Source organism: Natator depressus, chromosome 6 (assembly GCF_965152275.1).
Source record: "Natator depressus isolate rNatDep1 chromosome 6, rNatDep2.hap1, whole genome shotgun sequence".
NCBI classification, from domain to species: Eukaryota; Metazoa; Chordata; order Testudines; family Cheloniidae; genus Natator; species Natator depressus.
In genome coordinates, this window is record NC_134239.1 from 12,408,985 (window position 1) to 12,432,082 (window position 23,098).

The 23,098-nt window shown below is 55.0% G+C and overlaps 1 protein-coding gene across 1 annotated transcript in view; it reads right to left on the reverse strand.

Moving 5' to 3' along the window:
• Positions 1 to 18,177, reverse strand: part of AGBL2 (AGBL carboxypeptidase 2) — a 50,429-nt gene extending 32,252 nt beyond the window's left edge. The window contains exons 1-10 of the mRNA XM_074954478.1: positions 18,118 to 18,177; positions 16,929 to 16,988; positions 16,570 to 16,633; positions 15,531 to 15,665; positions 11,885 to 12,073; positions 9,604 to 9,711; positions 6,918 to 7,068; positions 4,783 to 5,562; positions 2,104 to 2,263; positions 815 to 941 (exon numbers count right to left, since the gene is read on the reverse strand). Coding sequence (XP_074810579.1) covers positions 815 to 941; positions 2,104 to 2,263; positions 4,783 to 5,562; positions 6,918 to 7,068; positions 9,604 to 9,711; positions 11,885 to 12,073; positions 15,531 to 15,665; positions 16,570 to 16,633; positions 16,929 to 16,958 — 1,744 coding nt within the window. The 5' untranslated portion in view covers positions 16,959 to 16,988; positions 18,118 to 18,177. The remainder of the gene's footprint in view (positions 1 to 814; positions 942 to 2,103; positions 2,264 to 4,782; positions 5,563 to 6,917; positions 7,069 to 9,603; positions 9,712 to 11,884; positions 12,074 to 15,530; positions 15,666 to 16,569; positions 16,634 to 16,928; positions 16,989 to 18,117) is intronic.
• Between the last annotated feature and the right edge of the window lie 4,921 nt (positions 18,178 to 23,098).

Sequence of the window (23,098 nt, forward strand, 5' to 3'; positions counted from 1 at the left end):
GACAGACCACGCAAAGAACTTTACATTATAGCTGCTCCACCAGGTCTGCGATTTACTAAGGAGTTAAAAAACTTGGGCCCTCTGGCTATCCTCTGCAGACTGATGGCTTAGCGGAGTGCTTCACAGGACCCTCAAGGCTATGTTGTGTAAATTTTCCCCAAAGGAGCTCTGCTTTTGGGACCAACTCATCCCGCCACTACTACTTGCTATCTGGGAGGATCCCCGGTCATCAACACAGTTCTCCCCCTTTGAACTATTGTAGCAGCTGCGGGGACTCCTGGACCTCATGCAGGAGAGTGGGGAACAGGTACTATCCCCATAGCAGGGCCTCCTACAATATGTCTTGGAGTAAGAAGGGGCCCTAGTGAGGGAAAATCCATGCAGCGTGCAGAAGGCCCAGGAGCAGACATACAACAAGGGAGCCCATAGAGAACTTTCTAACCCAGCGAGAGGGTCCTGCTCTTGCTTGCCTCAGTGGAATCAAATCTACTGGCGCAGCAGCAGGGGCCCTCTGAGATTATCTGCTGGGTAGGGCCAGTCACCTATAAAGTCTAGCAGCCCAACAGCAAAAGAAACAGCAAGTCTACCATGTAAATCTCCTCAAGCTGTGGAGGGAGCAAGAGGGGCTGCAGGCTGGTACCACCCCAGAGGCGCTGGTGGTGCCCGCCCAACTGAGCTCTGTCCCAGCTTGATGAGGGGAATCAGGCAGAACTCCTGAAGGGCAGGGGACAGCCTTGTTCCAACAAAACTCTTATTTCCCAGCGCCCAAGCTCCCTCCCAGCCCAGCTACATGTTAGGTTAGTGTTGCCCTTACCCAGAGTTGAGCCGCTGAAGGTGGACTCCATGGTGTAGCTGTTGGGGATTCCCATCCTCCACATCACAATCCGTCCCGTCCCTTCTTTACTCTTCTGGACCTTAAACTTACAGCTGTGGAAAGAAAACTACAATGCCCCGGGTAGGTCAGTGCGGGGGTGGGGCAGAAAGAGATCCTGGCTCTACCCCAAGGTGGGATTGCTCCTGACAGACAACCCCTTTTCCAGGGGTCCCCGTGTCCCAGCTGGGGGGCTTTCCTCATTTCCCTTGGGGACACTATTCCACAGTCAACAGCCCCCTCAGCATTAGGAAGCTTTTCCTGATACTCAGCCCACTCATTCCTTACACAGCCCCATCCTGTTTCTCCTAATTCCCGTGCCTTTTGGCCACCCAACACTAGCAAGCTGGCGTAGCGACACGGCATTAAGATTTACTGTAACTTCCCTGCCAGCACTAGCCTCTTAGCACAACTTTGTCCCTAACCTCATTCTTGGAAACTGCTGAATAATTTTTGCTGAAACAATCCAAAAAATTCCACCCAAGACAGAAAGCTGCTAGGACAAGTTCCTGCCCCAATGGCTAAAACCCAGAAAAATTATACCCAGCTGAAAACCAGGGCTTGGAATGGGACGGGTTTGGGAACCTCCCCTTAGCGTATGTTGCAAACACGCTTCCTACAGAAACACTAGGGAGAGGATCCTACCCCTGCAAAGCCAAGGGGAGCTTTGCCACTGATGTCAGTGGGGCCAGGGCATTCTGTGTTGCAAAGAGAACAAGTCTAAAGGTAGGAGATGCCAGATTGAAGGTTGCCTGTGCACCCTTCACCCCGCTGCCAGTGCAGATTCAGTCCCTGGCTGTACATACATGGTACCTGGGGGATTGCACACTGCTTTCTCCACAGGGGCCCTGGCCCTAGGTCCCTTCAGCCCTGAATCACCCTTGTGCTCTTGGGGAGCCTGCGCTCTGCACTACAGGGGCAGCTCTGTTGTGCCCCTGAACAGCACCGAAGCCTTCCTGGCTCCGTGATGTGATTTTTTTTTTAAATTCCCCCCCGCGCACCCCCCACCCCCCAACAGTTGGCACATGAGCAGCTGGCTCCAAGAGACTCCAGGCAAAACTGGGACTCCTATGCGGAGATGCCCAGGCCTCGCAGCCAGGCCCCCACCCAGCCCATGGTGGCCAGTGAGGGGGCTCCAAGAGCAGAGATGATCCTTCTCCTCCGGGCTGGATGCATGTAGAGAAGGGCTGTGGGGAACTCCTTCCCTTCCTGTGGGCTGCTCCCACACCCACCTTGTCAGGGGCGTTCTTGCTGAGCATGAGTGGGAAGATGCGCTCATGGAGCCACTGGGAAGGAGCGCTCTTGTTGTTGCAGCCGTACATGAAGACATTGTTCTTGCGGCTGTGCCCATGGAAGTCACAGTACAGCAGAACCTCCCGCTCCTCCAGGACTCTGCACAAAGGAAGAAATCCCGAGCCAATTACACACATGTACGGATGCATGTATGTAACCACCTGTGGGCCACAGATGGTATCACACACTCCTCAATTCAGGAGGAAATTAACACTCCATCCCCAATGCCGCAGAGAGCCACATAAAATCTGTCCCAGAGGGATGATGCTTCTCAGGCCTGGGCTCTGCCCAGAGACAGATTATTCTGGCAAAATTTGTACAGAGCCAGTTTTGAGCTGCAAAAATGTGCAGATGGGAGAGTTCTGCTTGAGAAGTCATTCAGGGTATGTCTACACTGCACTTAGACACCCGTGACTGGCCTGTTCCAGCTCACTCAGGCTCACAGGGCTTGGGCTAAGGGGCTGCTTAATTGCAGCATAGACGTTATATAGTGCATGCTAATGACTCTCCAGTAGAGACTCGCATTGATAGACAGTTGCAAACTACTTGCCCCAACTACTGCAGGAGCGGCTACCTCATTGTATGAAGCTGGTCTAGTGGCCCCTTGCTATGATTTATCCTGCATAAGAAACATTAATCCTGTTCTTCAGATTAGAAATAACAGATGTTAAAAGCCAATATACTGAAAATCAAAGCCTGCTTTATATCTGTTCAATCCTGCTTGTTTTAGAGAACCCTAGTTGATTCAGGAAACACCCGCTAAATTCCATCGTTCGGGGCTGTGGTTACAAAGACGTATTTCATTTTTTGAAGTAAATTAGTGAAGGTGATACTTGTACCGGGATCTGTTAATAAAACCAAATGAATGGTTGCAAAAGGGAACATAACACCTGACTGTGAATTCAGGGCTAAAGGGAAATTTTAGCAGTTATCACATTTGATGCAAAAGTGAAGTGGTATCATTTGAGAATCATCACAGAATAACTGGGGAGTGGAAGAGAGAAGCTTCTGGGTTAGAGGGGACCCTGGGACACACGATAATTAATAATAAAACCTAGCTTTTATCCAGCACTTTTCATCAGTAAATTTCAAATGCTTTGCAGAGCAGGTCAGTCTCATTATCCCCATTGTCCCAGGTGGGGAAACTGAGGCACAGAGAGGGGACGTGCCGTGCCGAAGGTCACCCGTCAGGCCAGTGGCAGAGCCAGGAATAGACCCCCCCAGATCTCCTGAATCTCAGACGAGTGCTCTAGCTGCGAGGCAGCACTGCCTCTGTAAAAGTAGAATTCAGTTGAAAATTGGCAGACCTGCCTAGCAGCACTACTGACATCCGTGACAGTTTACACCAGCAGACCACCTGGCCCCGAGCTCTCACACAGCTGAGCAGCCATGGGTAGGTTTTCTACAGTTGCACATTATAAAATTTCTATTATTCTTTTTTTTTTTTTAAATGAGGGAACCCAAAAAATTTTAAATTCAAAGAACATTACTAAGGCTTCAAAGTCAAGTGGAGAACAGTTAGGAAATGCCAGAATTAAACCTGCCTGTGCAACCTTAACTCTGCCCCCCTTGTGCATCTATAATTACCTGATCGCATGCTGTTTTTTCCACAGGACTCCTGCCTCATTCAGTGCACAGGACAGACTGCATTCAGGTCTGTGCAGCGAATGAGGCTGTTGTCTGTAGCACCTTACCCCATTTGCTGCAGATGTAGGAGTGTGTGTCCGGAACGAGGCAGGGGACTGCATGAAGAAAATGGAGAATCCAGCTCCTTTGCAAGATTCTCCCTGGCTGGGCAAGCCACTTTCACCAACATGTCTGCCGGTGATCATTAATTGCGTGTTCTCCATTTTATGGTTGTCCGGACAGGGACACCTCAGGGCTAGTTTTTGAGAGAGCTGAGCACTTGCACTGCAACAGTTTGTCATAGGGAGCTGTGGGGGCTCAGCACTTCTGACAAATCAGCCTCAAGAGAGCTCAAGTTTGGCACCCAAACCTAACCACCAGTTTTGCCCATATTGGCCGACATCTCTGTGTGCCTCCATTTCCCCATTTGTAGAATGAGGATCACAGTACCACTCACCAGAGAGATGTGAAGGTAAATACATTACAGTTTGCAACGCCCAGTGATGAGCATCACAGAACACGGATATGCAAGGGCAACCTTAGTAGTGTGCCCCTTTGTGAGTTTGCATTTTTGATCACCTTAATTGAGGCATTTCCTTGTTTGAGACTGAATGACTTTGCAGCATTAATAATTGTCTCTTAACTTGGTTGGTTATGTATGCGCTCTCTCTCTCTCTCTCTCTGTATATATATTTATAGTAATCTCTCTTGCACTTTCCATCTGTAAATCTCAAAGCATTTTCAAAGGGGGTCATTCTCCCCATTTTACAGAGGGGAGAACTGAGGCACAGAGCGAGGAAATGACTTTGCCCAAGGATATTCAGCAGGCTAGCAACAGAACCAGGAATAGAGCCCCGCTCTCAAGTTCCAATCCAGTGCTCTACCACTAGGCCACACTGCCTCTAATCAACAGTGTTCTCTTTACCGTGCTAAGTTATGGTGCCCTAGCTGCTCTGTGCTACACACCGAGGTCAATGAGCCCTGCTCCTCACCTCTGGATCATGCTCCGGGTGTGCCAGATGCAGGGGAAGGACTCCTTCAGGATGGTCTGATAGTTGCGGTTGAGATCTCTCCCGGCCAGCGAGCAGCGGTAGTTCCCCACAATCACCCCGTCTGGATTGAGCATGGGCACCACCTTAAATATGAAGAGCTCGCGGAGGAGCTGGGCGTCGGGGGAGTCGCTCAGGATGAAGTCCAGGAAACCCCTCATCACCCATGAGCCGTTGGTCTCCCCAGGGTGCACCCTGGCGCTCAGCACCACGGCCTTCTTGGCGGCAGTGGCAGCGGGGTTTTGGGATGGGCTGGTGATGGTGAGAAGGTAGACGGTGTTGCCAGCCAGACTGCTGCACAGGACCCGCAGCTTGCAGTACTGGGAGCGGACCGGGTCGCTGACCACTGCCAGCAGGTAGCGCTGCAGGTCCGAGAAGGTGTAGGGGTAAAAGTGGGCAAAGTAGCAGGTGTCATGGTCATGGGGGAAGCATGCCGTCCACGTGAGACAATACATCGCCTGTCCCTCCTCGGAGCTGCACTGATAGTACCGGATGTTGCCCCCCTCTCTCCGCCAGCCCACGCCGTGTGTCTGCGCATCCCTCTGAGAGTACAGGAGTGGCTTCATCCCCATGCTGTACAGGCTCTTGGGCTTCATAAGGTTGACAATGGAGAAGCGATAGGTGATGCCTTTCCTGGTGTTCCTGACCTGGAAGTAGAACCACTGGGTGTGCTTGTTGGTGTACAGGTCCATGCGCAGCGTCAACTCGTACTCGTAAGGGCCTCTGCAAGGAGGAAAGAGAAAATGACACCTGGAGCAGCTTCTCCCTGTACACACATCTGTGTGAAGGACAGGAAAGGCCACAGGCAGACCTGCTCTGTGCACATCAGCAGCCGGGCTATTGGGCTCTGCTGGAGGGGTGTTAGATACTTTGATTCAAACAGCATTCCCTAGTTACACCTGTGGCATTGTGAAAACTGAGTTAAAATTATAAGCTACCACTCTAAATTTCAGGGAGTTTCCTGGCCCTGCTTGCAAGCTAGGGGATGACTATAGGGAAGTCTGCTGAAATACCAGATTGCACAGATCCAGCCTAGAGTAAGGAGGGAGGAGTTGGACCTCTCTGCCTTAGAGAGCAGCCTGCTTTGTCTCACTCTGCTTTTGTGTGGTACCTTTCTGGATTCTAAGCAATAAAGTCATGTTACGTTGCAACTGTCCAGCAAGAGGATTGAGGTTTCTAACTTCTCTTTGTGTAGGCTATGAACAAAGACTGAGATTCCCCCTATCTCTCAACAGCGTGCTGCTCTGTGCTTTGTTAGGGAGCTTTGTTCCTAGCATTCATTACATGCAATGATATGCAAAAAGCTTAGTTAAAAGGATATTCTTTAAATGGCAACTCCAGCTCTAGATCATTAGGAAATACCAGCTTCACACGTGTCCGAGCAATCTGACCTCTGCCCCCTTGTGTGTCCGTATTATGGTACAGCCTGTAAAGACACGAGCACCTCCTATTTTCCCCACAGGATGACCCATCTCAGTCAGTGCATAGGATGGCTCCTAAGCTTCCCTTCCCATAGACCCTGGTGCACAGGACACGGGGGCAGAGGTATTGGGACCGTTGCTGGCTGGCACAAAGTAGAGCAACTCCCAGGCTGCTCTAACCTGGGCCGGGACAGAGAATCCTCCTTCCCTGCTCATGGGGGCTGTGGGGAAGGGGAGCCTCTAGGCTCAGACCTGGCCCGTCAAGCCCAGTTCCTGTTCCCCCAGCCTGGCAGAGGGGCTGGTGATGGGGCAGCCAAATCTCCTCCCCTGTGATGCAGCAGGCAACCATTGGGGGAGCTGCAGCAGAGAAGGGACAGCTACAGCTCAGTGTGCTTCCTAAAGCTGGGGGAGACAACGCCCGCTCCCTGGGATGGGGCTGATCCAAACACTTTGGAGACACCGTCCCAGTGAGGCACATCTTCAGTTCCTCTCCTAATGCCCCTGTCCTAATTAATACAGCCACCCCCCAGGGCCATCCCAGCTTTCCCTTCGCCTGCCATCCACAGAGAGCCTGGACCGGGCACCCTGGCTTAGCTGGAAAGCTCCCTCTCCCCTGCCTGTCATGGACAGTCCCACGTCCTCTGCCCTCTCACTCACACTCGGACGGCCTTCTGGAGGTTCCCGCTCTCGAATCTGGATTCAAAGAGCAGGGTGGTGTCCTCTGGACCTTCCAAGCTGATGGCGGGTGACGTGATGGGCCCTCGCGCGCCTCCAACGCGGGAGCAGGTAAAATAGGAGCCTTTGGCCACTGCCGGGAGAGGAGATGCCCTTGTCACACCTGCAGCCTGTGCTAGACCCAGCTCCCTGCGGCATGGCCCTTGTTCAGAATCCCACTCCCCTCCGATGCAGGGCGGGGAATTTGCTCACACTGCGACTCAGGCTCTGCCCCAGTACAAGGCAGGGAACCTCTGTGCTGCAAGTGCCCAAAGCACCCCCCACTACTGAGCAAACACCCCACTGCAGCTAAACCCCTCGCTTCCCCTGCTTCATGTCCCTAGCCCTCAGGCATTTTTCCCCTGACACACACGAGACAGCCCCCTCACTGCCTTCTCTGGGCTCCATAGAGGGCAGCCTGGAATCCCCAAGCCATGATTAGGGAGTGCCAATAATAATGACCCCTAGCTTTCCATCCATAGATCTCAGAGCTCCTCACAAAGCAGGTCAGTATCACTGTCCCCATTTCACGGAGTGGGAAACCGTCACAGGGAGGTGACGTGACTTGCCCAAGGTCACTCAGCAGGCTAGGGAACAGAACCCAGGTCTCCTGAGTCCCAGCCCAGTGCTCTATCTGCTATGAGACACTGCCTCTCCTGCTGATGCTTGCTGCCAGGATGAGAGTGGATGGTGGTGTGCCAGTATCACATTGGCCCCCCGCTCTCAGGATTGGAGAGAGCGCAGAGGGATGGAGACAGAGCATGGACCTGCTCCTGCGCCCACCTCCACGGCTTGGCCTGCAAGAGTAGTAGGGCCGGATCGCGATCCTGGTCTGAGCATCTGCCCCATGGGCTGCAGGAAATGGGACTTACGTACCAGGCACAGACACATCCTTGTTACGATGCATCTGCATCTACACAGCAAAAATACCCATGGCGGCGAATCTCAGAGCCCGGGTCAAGTGATTTGGGTTTGTGCCATGGAGCAGTGTAGATGTTCCCACGTGGGCTGGAGACGAGCTCCAAGACCTTCCCACCTCGCCAGGTTTCACAGTCCAGCTCCAGCCCAAGTGGGAACATCTACACTGCTGTTTTTAGTCCTGAAGTGTGAGCCCCACAAGCCCAAGTCAGGTGACCCAGGTTCTGAGATTCACTGCTGTGGGGCTTCTTCTTGCTGTGTCAACACAGTAAGAGCCCCAGAGGCAGCACTGCTCCAGGATGGGCTATGTGTGGACACGAGTCACTGGAGCCAGCCCCCAAAGATGGCCACACTTAGGCTTGGTCCACATTTTAAAGTTACATGGGCGTAGTTACAGCCATCAGCAATATGAGAAAACCACAGCCCTGCCCGACATAGCTGTGCCGACAACACCCCTGTGTGGACGCAACAACGCCGAGGGAAGACGGCTTCTGCTGACGCAGCTAACATTGTTTGTGGAGTGGGTATTCCTGCACCGACAGAAAAAATCCTTTGTTGGGAGAGGTTACACCTCCGCTCGGGGGCTACACTGGCATAGCTGCGCCGGCATAGGCGCCAGTGTAGATATAGCCAAAGGGTATGTCCATACTGGAACTGGAGATGTAATTTCAACCCCGGATCACACCTCCAGCTCCAGGGTAGATGTACCCCAAGTTTCCACTGTTAGAGCAGGCATGTCACGCAAGGCAGCTCTAAGCTGGGCACAAAAGGGTTAAGGAGAGTTCACTGGGAGGGCAGGGCTGGTTCACTGGAACTGGATGTCAAGAGTTGTGCTTGCTGAAGGAGCAGAGGGGGTAAAGAACACCCTACATGCCCTTGGGAGCTATTGTGAGTACCCTCGGGGACACCTGGCTGCTGCCCAATCTCAGCCTCTCTCCTAGGGGATGGTTAGAAAACCAGTAAGAGACTTGGGCCCTGCTAACTGGAGGCTGCTGAGCAGTGACTGGTGGCCATTTCCCATCTCACAGAGCCAGCAAGCCGCTTATGAGCTGAGATCTCCAGAATCTGCCTCCTGCTGCAGGACAACAGATCAGACAGGATTCAACTCCTCAACAGAGAGACACATCAGGCTGTGGGATTGCTCCTGTAGGGAAGGGGTGGGAGCCACATTGCCAGGAACATTTGCCACTAGAAAACATAGCACAGGGAACAGTCCTGTATTGGGACCTCTGGGTCTTTCCCACCCCAGCGGTGATCTGGGGATGAGGCGAGCTCTAGAAAAGCCAGCATTCAGTCATTTATAGAGGCCTCAGCCACTGAGATCCAGCCCATTCAAGTTTTATGGTTTGACCAATGATTTCCCAATTAATGCCTGAGCAGGTCAACATTGGCTTCATTGGGGTTTGGATCTGGCCCTGGGTTAGTTTCATGTCTCATGCGCTGGAGATGAGAATTGTGTAGATCTGTCACCCGAAGTGTAGAGCAAGACTTCCTGTGTGCAGCCAGAACCCCCGAGTGTTTCACATGAAAACAGGGAGCTCTCGTCCCACGCTGTGTCGGAACCGGAGAGGAAACGACACCTTACAGCCAGTGTTCTCAGAGACCAGCCAGGCGCGGCTCAGCCCTGCCCCAGAGCAGGTCTGAAAGGGGCTTTACAGACTCCTGGATTCCACGCCCAGGTTATCAGTGTTGTTAGTGTATGAGCCCATACCTGGCTTTATGTGATAGACCACGGTTCCTTTCTCCTTCCCCACAATTAGTGGGGCTGGCTCATTTCCTGTGGGCTGATAGAATGGCTCTGGTTCAGATGGCACCCACTCTGAGGAGACAGGGGGAATGGTTCCAGTTATTATTGCAGGGGTTTCAGATGGTAACCTACCCCACAGGGTAAAGAAACGTGCTCTCCTGAAAAGAGCACTGAAGCCCCTGTGCCATGTAGTAATAGAGTGAAAGGCATGACCCTCCCCACATGTTCATTCTCAGCTAGTGTCCTCTCTTCCACACCGACAAACCTGTGATTGTGACGACCCTGTGATTTTTAATAGTCCAGCGGGGGTCTGTGTTGGGAAGGAGGCCAACTGGGTAGAGTAAATCTGCTCTGAAGGGGAAGCACCTGGGCAGTGACAGAACAGCTTGGTTTCAGACCCAGCTAGTCCCCTTTTGAAGATGTGACAGTCAATCGTCCTCCACAGAGTTTTAATGCAAATGCATGGAGTTAAGGGGGCAGACGCACGGCCCTGTCTGCTCGCACCTTTCCTGGGTTTCATCCCCCAGACTCACCTGTGGGAAAAGCAGGAAATGCCCATTTCAGGTCCCCCACAAGAACGGGAGACCCCAAGGGCCAACAAATACTGGCTGGAAAGTTCTGCGCAAAGAGCACCAATTTGACTGCTGCGGAGGCAGAGAATTCTGGGTAATGCTGGGCCTTAGCCACGTCTTTCCCAAGGGCTGACCAGCCTCCCCGTGCCACAGAGCCCAGCTTAACCCAACACTAAACGATTCATCACACAGAGGGAGAAGTAGTCTGGTTTCTAGTGCTACGATTACTCCGCTAGGCCCCACTGGCTGGCTGGGAGGCAGACACAGCACTCTGACCTCTGGGCACCACATTCCCTGGCAGGGACTGAAAAACAAAGTGGAGCCAGAGGAGAGAAGCAAGAAAAAGATGAGCCGGCAAGGGGAGCTAAGCAATGCCAAAGTCAGGGGAGCGTTCGCTGGGTGGATCCATCCCGGAAAGAGGGGGATTCCGGAGAACAGGGAAGATTGAGGAGCCAGGGGGCAAATGGCAGGAAGGGACGTGCTAGACTGAATGTTGGGGTGATGACAGTGCTATGCACTAGGCCATGGAACAGTCTGTCCAGAGAACTGGGGGAGTCTCAGTGCTGGGGACTCTAACTAGACCCAGCAACAAGAGAGAGAAATGAATGGCTCTCTTGGCCAAAGCGCACCTGAACAGGTACAGGGTTTCAGCGAGGCTCTAGGGGGTGGAATTTTATTCTTCCCAAAGGAATTGAAGGCTTGTGTGGGTGCCTTGTGAAATGAAGCCTGACAGGTCTGTGCAATTTGCTGGGCAGGGTTTCATGGGTTAATGTTACCTGGTTAGCCATTAACAATTGACCAGGCTCCTGTGGGCTCACCATTCAAGTGTGAAACCTCACTGCAGCCTTTACCCTATTGGGGACCTTATAATTGCCCCAGGAGCTCCCAGACCTCCCTGAGAGCCCCGATCCACACGCTTATGCAACAGGTGCAATACCACTTGCTCATCCCAAGTCAGACCCCCAAAATCATGAGATTGGCTTAAAAATCATGACATTTGACAACCTCCTCCACTTGGGGCTCTTGTTCTCTAACATCTGGTGTCAGCGCTGTCCAGGGTCACAGTCTAAAGCTTTTCTCTGCGGCCATGAGGGCTATAAGCATCCTTTATTAAAATGGATGCTGAGCTTCTCATGCAATCATGTGATTCCAGGATCTGGAGCTTTAGGAAACACACCATCCATTGCAGGAGCTGGCAACATTGCTAGCGCCAGAGACCTGACGGGCTGGGGAGCTCCCGGTAGCCCCACATGGGACGGGGCAGTGACACACATAGGGCTCCGGTTACTGAAGTCCTGACAGGCTGGGGAGCTCCCGGCACCCCACACAGGACAGGGGCAGTGACACACATAGGGCTCCGGTTACTGAAGTCCTGACGGGCTGGGGAGCTCCCGGCAGCCCCACATGGGATGGGGCAGTGACACACATAGGGCTCCGGTTACTGAAGTCCTGATGGGCTGGGGAGCTCCCGGCACCCCACACGGGACAGGGGCAGTGACACACATAGGGCTCCGGTTACCGAAGTCCTGACGGGCTGGGGAGCTCCTGGCACCCCACACGGGACGGGGCAGTGACACACACAGGGCTCTAGTTACCGATGCCCTGACGAGCTGGGGAGCTCCCAGCAGCCCCACACGGGACAGGGGCAGTGACACACATAGGGTTCCGGTTACCGATGTGTTGGATTTGCTCCTTGATGACTTCGCACTCCACTGGCCAGCGTGGTGCCTGCAGGGGGCCTCTCGAGGTAGGCACAGCAAAGAGACCCCGAGGCTCCCGCAGGCGTGGGACCCCAGGGCCCTCAAGGTGATTGAACAGAAGCTGTTTGCTCTTGAGAAGTGCAGCCTCCAGCATGAGAGAACCTGCAAAGAGAAGAGGAGCAGGCACTAGGGACTCCGCAGCGCAGTGCATGGCCGGACGCCCCGATTTCATGGTGCACACACACAGCAGAGCCTCGGCTTTGGCACTGCTAGGAAAAGGCTTGTGCAGCAGGACACAAACACACCTGGCACCCGTGTCTCAGCAGCAGCAGACTCTGCCAACCAGGTGGAGGTACAGTACCTGCCATGGCCAGCGGGCTATAGGAATAAGCACTGCTCAGCAGTCCTGGTGACTCACTGCCTAGGGCAACGTAACCAGTGGACTAGGAGAACTGGTATCAGCTGCTCTTCAGTGGACACAGTGGAGAGGGCCTGCCTGTGGCTCTGTGATTCAGGGCCACCCAGCCACAGCACACACCAGAGTTGCATGGGGGCAGCCCTAGCTTGGCTACTTGCGGAAGGTCCCTCAGGGAGTGTATCCCAATGGAGGATCAAGCCCACTGGAGCATCCCTCTGCCTGCCCAGGGGACGCCCTTCTCCCTTCCTAGGGCTTGTGAGAGGCGGCTGGCCTGAGTCTGCAGAGCTGCCTGCACCCGCGGAGCGCCCCGGCATACACTCAAGGCGGCAGGATTTGGCTTGCTCAGGAAACCTTAATTCTGACTCTCCTAGATGGGAAGGGCTGCACTTTGCCACTGGACATTGTGTGTTCATTGATAAATGTATTATCTTCAACTGGCTCACAAAGGGTTCCCCCCCCGTAAAGCCATTGTGCTTTCTGCTTTGGGTGGCAGTAGCTCCCAGGGGCCCAGCCACGGCCCAGCACCCCATTGTGCTGGATGCTGTGCAGACACAGAACAGTCCCATGCCACAGAGCTGCGTCGGCACAGTACCACACTGCAGGCCTGTGGCCGACTCCCAAGCCCAGCGCTGGGCATATTAGTAGTGTCGCCACCCAGTATCAGCTTTACTCTATTGTATTTTTAATGAAATTTCTATTAACAGGATCTTCAAAGCAGCTTTGCCTTTGGGGCATTAAGCCAGACGGCCCTCCCTGCCCCCAGTCCAGCCAAAAGGTGACAGCCCGGCCAGTTCCCACTGTGGTTGCGAGGCCCTCACTGACAGGGAGGGAGTGTGAGCACGAGATGTGGGAATGATCAGGGGACAAGGACACTGTTATCAGCCCAAAGGCAATGGGCTCAAGGCATGCCAGGGGGAGTGGCGAGGCCTTCCTGGCCAGAGAGCCATCTGCAACCCACTGGCCGTTGCCCTAGGGTAGGGCTGGAGGGAGGCTGCTTTTGTGGGAGCAAGTGGACTTGCAGTTTAAGACAGAGATGGTGATAAACTTGCCCGCTGGAAGGAGGCTCCCAGAAGTGAACCCAAGGCTAAGCCTGGCCACACTCACCCAGGACCAGAACATGCAGCTGGGGTGGATACTGCTACGTGCAAACCATCTCTGGGAGGGACAGCGGGGCATTGCTGGCTCCAATGGCAACCCGAACAAGCCAGGTGAGTGAGGAAGTGGGCTCCTGGCTGGGTCATCCTGACAACAACTAAACCGCTGATTCCCCCCTTTCCCTGGGCCAGTCCTGGAGAGGGCAGACAGGCAGCACAGAGCAGCCAGCTGAGCAGGGGACGACACCCACTAGCACAAGCTACAGAACCCAAGAACAGTGTCTGTCTGCTCAGACTGCACTTCCTGGCGGACTGCGAAGCTCCACAGGGCAAACCGGCCGCAGAACAGAGCCTTTTTCCAAGGGGGTTTCTTTTTACTTTTGGAGTCTTTTCTAGGAGGATGCCTGCAACTAACTGTTTTTACCTAACCTTCCCGCATGTGTGTATCTGTGTGTGAAGTAATCGCACCGTGCTGCTAAGTCCATATTAGAAACTCATCACACCTGGATTTACCTAACTCCTAAGTAAGCTGCCCCAGATTGCTCTATGCCGCCCTGGCTCTGTGCAGGTGTTAGCGAAAACCACTCTGCCTGAGAGGGGAACTTGGGGGCTGGCCCCATTGCACTGACAGGAAGTGGAGAGATTAGCTGGGGGGGAGAAAGTTGAGCAAACCATTGCATTGTTAGTGCTTCAAAGAGAGGCAGCAGAATTTCTAGGGCTAAGAAGAAGGCTGCTCTACCTCGGAGAGTCAGTCTGTGTATAAGGGTTTGTGGATAAGGCTGTGTTCGGCTGGTTGCATGATGTTACTGACGGTGATCATGCAAGGATTTGATCGATTGTTGATCTCAATCTATTTTCGTGTCACAGTTATTCATTCCCACTTATGCTATTGGTAGTTCCTTGATGAAGTGTTGTAGTAGCCAGGCAAGGTACTAACAAACTTCAACAGGACTTTATTTTTTAAAGTGGAAACCTCTTTTCCAAGCTCCTGCTACACCCTCAGTAGCTCTCCATCCGCCTCTTTTAACTCCTCCCCCTCCTTCCTGTTTCCTGTCCTTTCAGACTCCCAACAGCCACTGCTCCTAATAATATTCTAATAATTAGAAGCAACATCTAAACACCACATGAAGCCATCAGATCTCCACTGGAACCCCCATTCGATTGCTGCATTGATGAGCGTTGCAGGGAAGTACAGCAAATTTGTTAGCTTTATGTTTGCTAGTTTGTGTTCTCAGTAAAATTCATAAAAAGGACAGCGGATTGGTTTTCTCTCACTGAATGACTCAAAGGCCCAAACAACCTATAAAAGTATCTGAGAGTCACTAACCTGCACCAGAATTAAACCCCATTACCACTACACAAGTGCTCTGGGATATACAGTAGTCATTCCTTGCCAAACCTCCTCAATAGGGTAGACAAGATTTCACAGCCTTGATCAATCTACAGGGAAAAGACAGGCAGAAAACACTGGGTCTTCTTTATGCCCTGCCCAAGGAAGGGTCCCTGCCACTGCCCCCACCTTTGCAGATCCCCTTTATAAAGAAACCCTCACTAGAAAAGGGGACAGTGCAATACTGGGGTGAGATCTTGACCTCCCCAACTCTGGATTTTATACAATTTATTCTCCACTCTCCTGGGGCAACCATTCACCTCCCCAGCAGCCCACTAACAGGCCATTCCCCCTTAGCTCGGATAGACTCTGTGTTGCAACAACTTCCGTATCTGGGGAGGTTTCTCCCTGCTCTTCAGGGGTCACCAATTGCTCTTCCCCAGATGCATGGTCTTGCAAAGCTTTCAAACAGTGCTAGCTCACTTGGATGTCATCTGTTCCTTTACTTAGCCAAGATGCAATCCCCAGCCAGCAGTGTGTTCTATGAAGTGATGTTCATACCTCTGGGTGAGGGTTGCCCCATGGTTCCCCAGCTAGCCCACTAACGTGGGTGTTTATGGACCCGTTTGCTATGGACCCAATCCTTCCCCTACGCCCCGCCCCTGCTGTCTGTTTCCAATCTAACGCAGCCCCTGAGTTGCAGACAGCGGCTGAACTGAGCCACTGGCTGTCATGGCCAGAGGAAACCCAGCTCCTCACGCTGAGTAGCTCACTCACAGATCAGCTTCTTCCTGTTATCCTGAAGGGAATTGCGGTCTGATCCTCCGCTCTCCTGCTCCAGCAGAGAGTATGAGCTCTTTGGCCTGCGCTCTCGTGACGGGAGGGAGCTGCTTTCAGCAGTTTTCTCCTCATCTAGGAAGGGATGTTGCTGTTAGTGCTGGGGAACCTCCATTTCTTGGGACATTTAAAGCTAGCCTGGCCACCGTGCTGTAGGGAACGATCCAGCACTGCTCCTGGGGGGTGGGCCAGATTGCACCCAGCAGGTCTTCCAGCCTACAGCTACTCTGCTTCTGAGCACTAGGGAGAGAAGGGCTAGTGGCTGTAGGATCCTCTCAGGGGATCTCAGTCATTTAACATGAAAAGACTAGCCAGCCACCAGGTGCCGGAGGAGGTACTCTGCCCCGTGGCTCCCTATAGGCACAGAAAGAGCCTGCAGTTACTAGATGCTTGAATACTAGCCAAGGCTTCTTCTGGCAATACGGGAAGCTATGTGATCAGAGACTCAGTCTTGTCTCAGGAGCAGAGGACCGGGTTCGGATCCTGCCAGGGTGCAGACTTCGCTCCAGGGCTGCCAGCCTTCAAGCAAGACACAGTAGGGACACAGCCCACTCCACAATCACACAGGTCTGCCTGCTCCAGCACCAGCCTACCAGAGACATTAAAGGCAAAAAGGACATGCTGCACTGATCCCCTTCTAACAGCACTCTGCCTAGCCAGTATCACGCACTGCGGCCCTGGGCACTCAGTGAGCGGCCTGTTCTCCTTTGGGGGGGTCTCCATACAGCAATGGGGGAGGGAAAACATTTTAAAATACAGGGAAATATCACTGTAAAGGCACCTTTGTAAACTGCCTAGCTCTTCAGTTGACAGTGTCCCCTTCCCACAGCTGTCCCAGCATGCGGTGCCCAGTGCAGGATGGCAGTTCTAGAGGGGAGGGGGGTGAAACCCAGGGGCATCCAGTGGGCTCTGAGTCACTGTTTGCTGACCAGTGAAACGTCCTGGGCTAGTGAACAGCAAGCTACCCAACTGCTCTTACCTCTGAAGTAGCCATAGTACTGGAGATGGTGATGCATGAAGCTCTCATAGGGGTCTGCGAGCAGCTGGGGAAGGAAAGGGAAGGGTAAGTGAGAGCCAGGCCCCCACACCCACAGATGCCAGCACACAGGAATTTAATGAACAAACAGGTCAGAGTCCACGTGGCCAATCCCTTGTAGGCACAGCCCCCCAGTGCCCGCCCCTTTCACGTGTGCCCACCCACCCTGATGCCCCTTTTGCCCTGGGGCCCCCACTGCTCCCCTCTCCTTGCTGCAGTCCCCAATGGCATGGCCCCATAGGCTGAAAGGATCCCACTCTCCCCCCTAGGCCCAGTTCAGCAGGGCTGGGCTCTGCACTAACCTCAGGGGTTGGCTCCTGGACCGGACTCATGACAGGCAGTGGTGACAGCTCTGACAGACACTAGGGGGAAGCACGGAAACTAGTGACCAAGGGGCCTGGAAGGGACCTGAAAGCCCCCAGTCCCTGACCAGATACACACCAGGCCTCCCATTCTACCCCTCTCTCCCTCACTCTATGAGGTGAAACCCAGCTCTGCATCCTCCCCTGCCTCTCACCAGCTCTCTAGACCCTGAGACACCATCCCAAACCAGGATCCAGGGCAGAATCCTCAGAGTGGATGGCTGGTTCCCAGAGATGGGGCGCATCTGTCAGGTTATCAAGAAACTCTCCAACCACATCACACCCCCCACACTGCTCATCACAGCCATCGCCTGCCCCACGAGGCTCTGTGCTCCAGGGGCCCCAGCCCCTCTGCTCTGCACCCCCAGCACCACTCATCATGGCCATCACCAGCCCTGTAGGGCTGTGTGAACCCAGTGCCCGCTCTGTACAGGGCTGCTCCCCCAGGCAGCTGACGGCCTGGAGCCAGGGCTGCACTGGAATCACAGGCCAGGGGTCCTGAGGCAGCCAGATGCATATGGAAAACAGCACAAACGGCTGTAGGGACACCCCCCTCATGCCTTGCAGCCCAGACTGCCCCCGAGCTCCCCCCGCTGTAGAGCCGAGACTGCCCAGAGCTCCCACTGCTCTAGAGCCCAGCCTGACCCCCAAACGCCCCCCGCTCTAGAGCCCAGCCTGACCCCCAAACGCCCCCTGCTCTCAAGCCGAGACTGCCCCAGAGCTCACCCCGCTCTAGAGCCCAGCCTGACCCCCAAACGCCCCCTGCTCTCGAGCCGAGACTGCCCCAGAGCTCCCCCTGCTCTAGAGCCCAGCCTGACCCCCAAACGCCCCCCGCTCTAGAGCCCAGCCTGACCCCCAAACGCCCCCTGCTCTCGAGCCGAGACTGCCCCAGAGCTCACCCCGCTCTAGAGCCCAGCCTGACCCCCAAACGCCCCCCGCTCTAGAGCCGACACCACCCCAGAGCTCCCCCTGCTCTCGAGCCGAGACCGCCCCAGAGCTCCCCCTGTTCTAGAGCCCAGACCCCCCGAGCTCCTGCTGCTCTAGAGCCAGTACCCCCCCCCCCGATCTAGAACACGGACTCCCCAGAGTTTCCCCGGCTCTAGAGCCCAACCCCCTCCGCGCCCCTCACCGCAGCCTCCCGCCCTGCTCCGGGCCCCTCCTCATGCCGGGACGCGGTAACCCAGCAACAGGCAGTGGGCGTGGCGCCAAGGAAAAGCTCTCTGCTTATTGGTCCATCCGTGTGGCCCGGTAGGAGCCAATGGTGGAGCCGGGTGAAATCGAAGCCTCCCCTCCGCGCTCCTGGGCTCGCTCAGCGCCAGCGCCGGCCCCGCCCCCGGCCTGGGGAGACCTCGCCCCCGCCCCCTCCCGCTCCATACCCGCTGGGCGGGGCCTGCGCCGCGGCTGCGTCTGTATGGACCGAGTCCCACAGCCCCGCACCTGTGCGCGTGTAGAGACTGGGCCCCTCCGCCCCCAGCGCCCTGGGGACCTGCCCATTTGTATACAGACCCGGTCCCATAGCCCCATAGCCCCGCACCTGTGTGCGTGTAGAGACTGGGCCCCACCGCCCCCGGCGCCCTGGGGACCTGCCCATTTGTATACAGACCTGGTCCCATAGCCCCGCACCTGTGTGCGTGTAGAGACTGGGCCCCACCGCCCCCGGCGCCCTGGGGACCTGCCCATTTGTATACAGACCTGGTCCCACAGCCCCGCACCTGTGTGCGTGTAGAGACTGGGCCCCACCGCCCCCAGCGCCCTGGGGACCTGCCCATTTGTATACAGACCTGGTCCCACAGCCCCGCACCTGTGTGCGTGTAGAGACTGGGCCCCTCCGCCCCCAGCGCCCTGGGGACCTGCCCATTTGTATACAGACCTGGTCCCACAGCCCCGCAGCCCTCCACCTGTGTGCGTGTAGAGACTGGGCCCCACCACCCCCATCACCCTGGGGACCTGCCCATTTGTATACAGACCTGGTCCCACAGCCCCATAGCCCCGCACCTGTGCGCGTGTAGAGACTGGGCCCCACCACCCCCATCGCCCTGGGGACCTGCCCATTTGTATACAGACCTGGTCCCACAGCCCCGCACCTGTGTGCGTGTAGAGACTGGGCCCCACCACCCCCATCGCCCTGGGGACCTGCCCATTTGTATACAGACCTGGTCCCACAGCCCCGCAGCCCTGCACCTGTGTGCGTGTAGAGACTGGACCCCACCACCCCCATCGCCCTGGGGACCTGCCCATTTGTATACAGACCTGGTCCCACAGCCCCATAGCCCCGCACCTGTGCGCGTGTAGAGACTGGGCCCCACCACCCCCATCGCCCTGGGGACCTGCCCATTTGTATACAGACCTGGTCCCACAGCCCCACACCTGTGTGCGTGTAGAGACTGGGCCCCACCACCCCCATCGCCCTGGGGACCTGCCCATTTGTATACAGACCTGGTCCCATAGCCCCGCACCTGTGTGCGTGTAGGGACTGGGCTCCACCGCCCCCATCGCCCTGGGGACCTGCCCATTTGTATACAGACCTGGTCCCACAGCCCCGCACCTGTGTGCGTGTAGAGACTGGGCCCCACTGCCCCCATCGCCCTGGGGACCTGCCCATTTGTATACAGACCTGGTCCCATAGCCCCGCACCTGTGTGCGTGTAGAGACTGGGCTCCACCGCCCCCATCGCCCTGGGGACCTGCCCATTTGTATACAGACCTGGTCCCACAGCCCCACAGCCCTGCACCTGTGTGCGTGTAGAGACTGGGCCCCACCGCCCCCATCGCCCTGGGGACCTGCCCATTTGTATACAGACCTGGTCCCACAGCCCCGCACCTGTGTGCGTGTAGAGACTGGGCCCCACCGCCCCCATCGCCCTGGGGACCTGCCCATTTGTATACAGACCTGGTCCCACAGCCCCACACCTGTGTGCGTGTAGAGACTGGGCCCCACCGCCCCCATCGCCCTGGGGACCTGCCCATTTGTATACAGACCTGGTCCTACAGCCCCATAACCCTGCATGTGTAGAGACTGGGCCCTACTGCTCCCGTCACCTCAGGGACCTGCAGGTGTGATTCTGTGTGGCCTGGGCTGCTGGTATTAATTTAGATGGAATATAGGGGCTAAAGGTGTTAACATAATTGAGTCCACGATCATCGTTAAACAACACGCAAAGCTTGGGATACGGCGACTTCAGCCTGCTTAGCACCGTGGTTGATTGTATTAAAAATCCTTTAAACTTCAATAAAAACGACAGAAAAGGAAATTCACTTAAAGCCTTTACAATGTGAAGTGTTAAATAAGACTTTTATTTTCACCAGCCTTGCCCCCTTCCCCTTGAGCTGCAGAGTTTTTCAGAAGGAAAAAGCCCTTGTTCGATGTATTAAAGACAGCCATACCTGTCATTTTGGGGAAAAGGGAAGAAGTTTGTTGAGGGGCTAGAGCTGCGAGCACTGCTGGTGCTAAAGTCCAGCTTCAGAAGGCAAAGCCCCCTCACTTGACAGTCTCTTAGATTGAAACAAAGGTGGTAAAAAACTGTCATGCCAGGTGGTGTTTGGGATTCAGCTGGAGCTGGTACAGATGGCGATAGCATCTGGGCCCCTCTCTCTGGCTGGGTCTGGTCAGGGCATCTCTCCGCTTTAGGGTGATAAAGGTCCATGCTGCGGGCAGGGGGAGCCATGATGGTGAAGCTCACTCCAGGAGACTTTTTTTTTTTGGTTCATTTCCCACAAAATCTTTCAGGACCCAACAAGGCAGTGATGGGTTGACTACCCCATCCCCTCATTATTTTGTCCACCAATTAAGCTTAATATCCAACATACCAATTTGGGTTCATTAACTTCCGGCTCCCTTCTGCCCTGCCCACATTATACAATGGGTGTTAGACACCATACCCCACCGCCTAGAGAGGATTTGCCAGGTCAATTTAGTCTTTAGGATTCACTAGAACAGTGGTGCTCCCCTTTTCCTCACTGATTGGCATGGAAGTGGGGGCATTCCTCTGCACCCCCTGCCCCGTGGCTGAGAACGCCTGCACTAGGATTACATAGGTGTGACTCAGTAAAAACCTACAATCCTTTCACCCTGCCGAGAACCTTTTGGCACATAAGGACATGGCTTTATGAGCAGCAAGTGGCTGGCAGAACAGGGGACAAGGCCAGGACTGAAAGGCAAATGCAATGAATGATGCTGAAAAAAATCTCATGACATGGATTTTTACCACAATCAGCACCCAGGGTGTTATGGGTAAGGCTACCTTTTAGTCACGGGTATTTTTAGTAAAAGTCATGGACACGTCACAGGCAGTAAACAAACAGTCACAGCCCATGACTTGTACCAGATACCCCTGACTAAAATGGGGCCAGGGGTGCTCTGGGGGGGTGGCCTGGAACCCTCACTGGTGCTGGAGGGTGCGGGCAGAGGCATGCAGCCCAGGGCGGGGGGTAGGGGTGTGTGTGTGTGTGTGGGTGTGTGTGAGAGAGAGAGAGAGAGAGAGAGAGAGCTGACAGGCTCCCTATCCTCCAACTCTGCGCAGCTCCCTGGAAGCGGACTGCATGTCCCTGAAGCTCCTAGGGGGAGGGAAGGCGGGGGGGGGGGGGGGGGCTCCGAACACTGCCCCCACCACGAGCTCCAGCTCCACAGCTCCCATTGGCTAGAAACCCCCCTGGCCTCTCTGCCTAGGAGCTGCAGGGACCTGCCATCTGCTTCCTAGGAGTCCCTCCAAGGTAAGCACTGCCCGGCACCCCAAACCCCTGCCCCTGGCCCTCCTCCCACACCTAAACTGCTGCTGCTGATGGCTCAGGGGCTGCCCGAACACTCGGGCAGCCCCTGAGCCAGCTGCACCATCCGCTGCAAAAGTCACGAAGGCACGAAATCCGTGACAGACACACTGCCTTAGTTATGGGCCCTACTGTACAGGCAGGAGGGTGTCCGAGGTGGCATCCAGCCTCCCTGATGAGATTCCCTGGCATAGCTGAGCCTGCATCAACAACTGCTTTAGTGCACCCGTGGACCAAGAGCGCCTGCCTGTTCAAGTCAGACAGATCCTCCTTTGCTGGTGAGTTGGCAGGGGCAGTGTCTGGAGAAGCCTGAGTCACCCAGAACGTAGCTTCACCATATCCCCCCAGCCTGATTTGCAGGCGCTGCCCTATGCCCAAGTGCACTGTCCATCCCGCACCGCAGTACAAGAACACGCAGGTTCTGAAGTATAAAAAGGGATTTTATTCATATCTATGTACAAATTTACAAAGCCAAAAACTGGAGAAATACAAACGGCTGGAAACCCGAGTGGCCTTCCCTTCTGTGGGAAGAAAGTGACTTTTACCTGATTCTAAGCCAAACAAAGAGAGGGAGGGAGGCTTAACATGGACAAAAGCTACTTTCACTGAAATCAGGGGACTGATGGGGAGCGAAAGGAGGTGGGGCCTAGAACAGGGGAGAACTAGCGAGCAAACAGCAATGCTTTTCCGTGAGTGGCTCCTGACACATGGCCTCCTACCACCTCCCAGGTAGCCCGCAAACGTGTCCAAGGGCTGACCAAAGGTTTTATGGCCCAGGCAAAGTGGACTTGTCTAGTCTCTGCACTAGGCCCTGCAGACAACCCTGGATTCAAGTGAAGGGCTCGTCGAGCTCTCAGGGACATTCAGGCCACTGGCTGGCTCTGACGGAGGAAGTGCACGCACGAGTTCCTACTCGGCGCGGGACAGAGCTGCAGCACCTTCGGGCCAGAGATGCTGGGAATGGCAAAGCCAGGAGGCGTCCGAGAGAGCTAGGTCTGAAAGCCAAGGAAGAGCCGCTTTCTCCTTAAACTCCAAGGGGAAGGGAGAGGGTTCTGAGCTCGACTCGGCTCTACCAGCTGGGCCAAGCGTTGTGCGGGAGGCAGGCCCACCCGGTGCAGTCGCTGCCAGAGCCCAACCCCAAAATGGACTATTCATGCCCAGCACCCCCGCTGTGCCAGGAGGAGCTGAACAGTGAGCAGAAGGCTGGTCAAGATCACCCCATTACCTAACAGGCCTTTCACATCCCAGCTCCCACCCTGGAGAGGTCCCAGTCTAGGGGATGGCTGCATCAGCCCATTCAACTGAAACGGGATGCCCCAAACAGTTACAATTTATTGTCAACAGTCG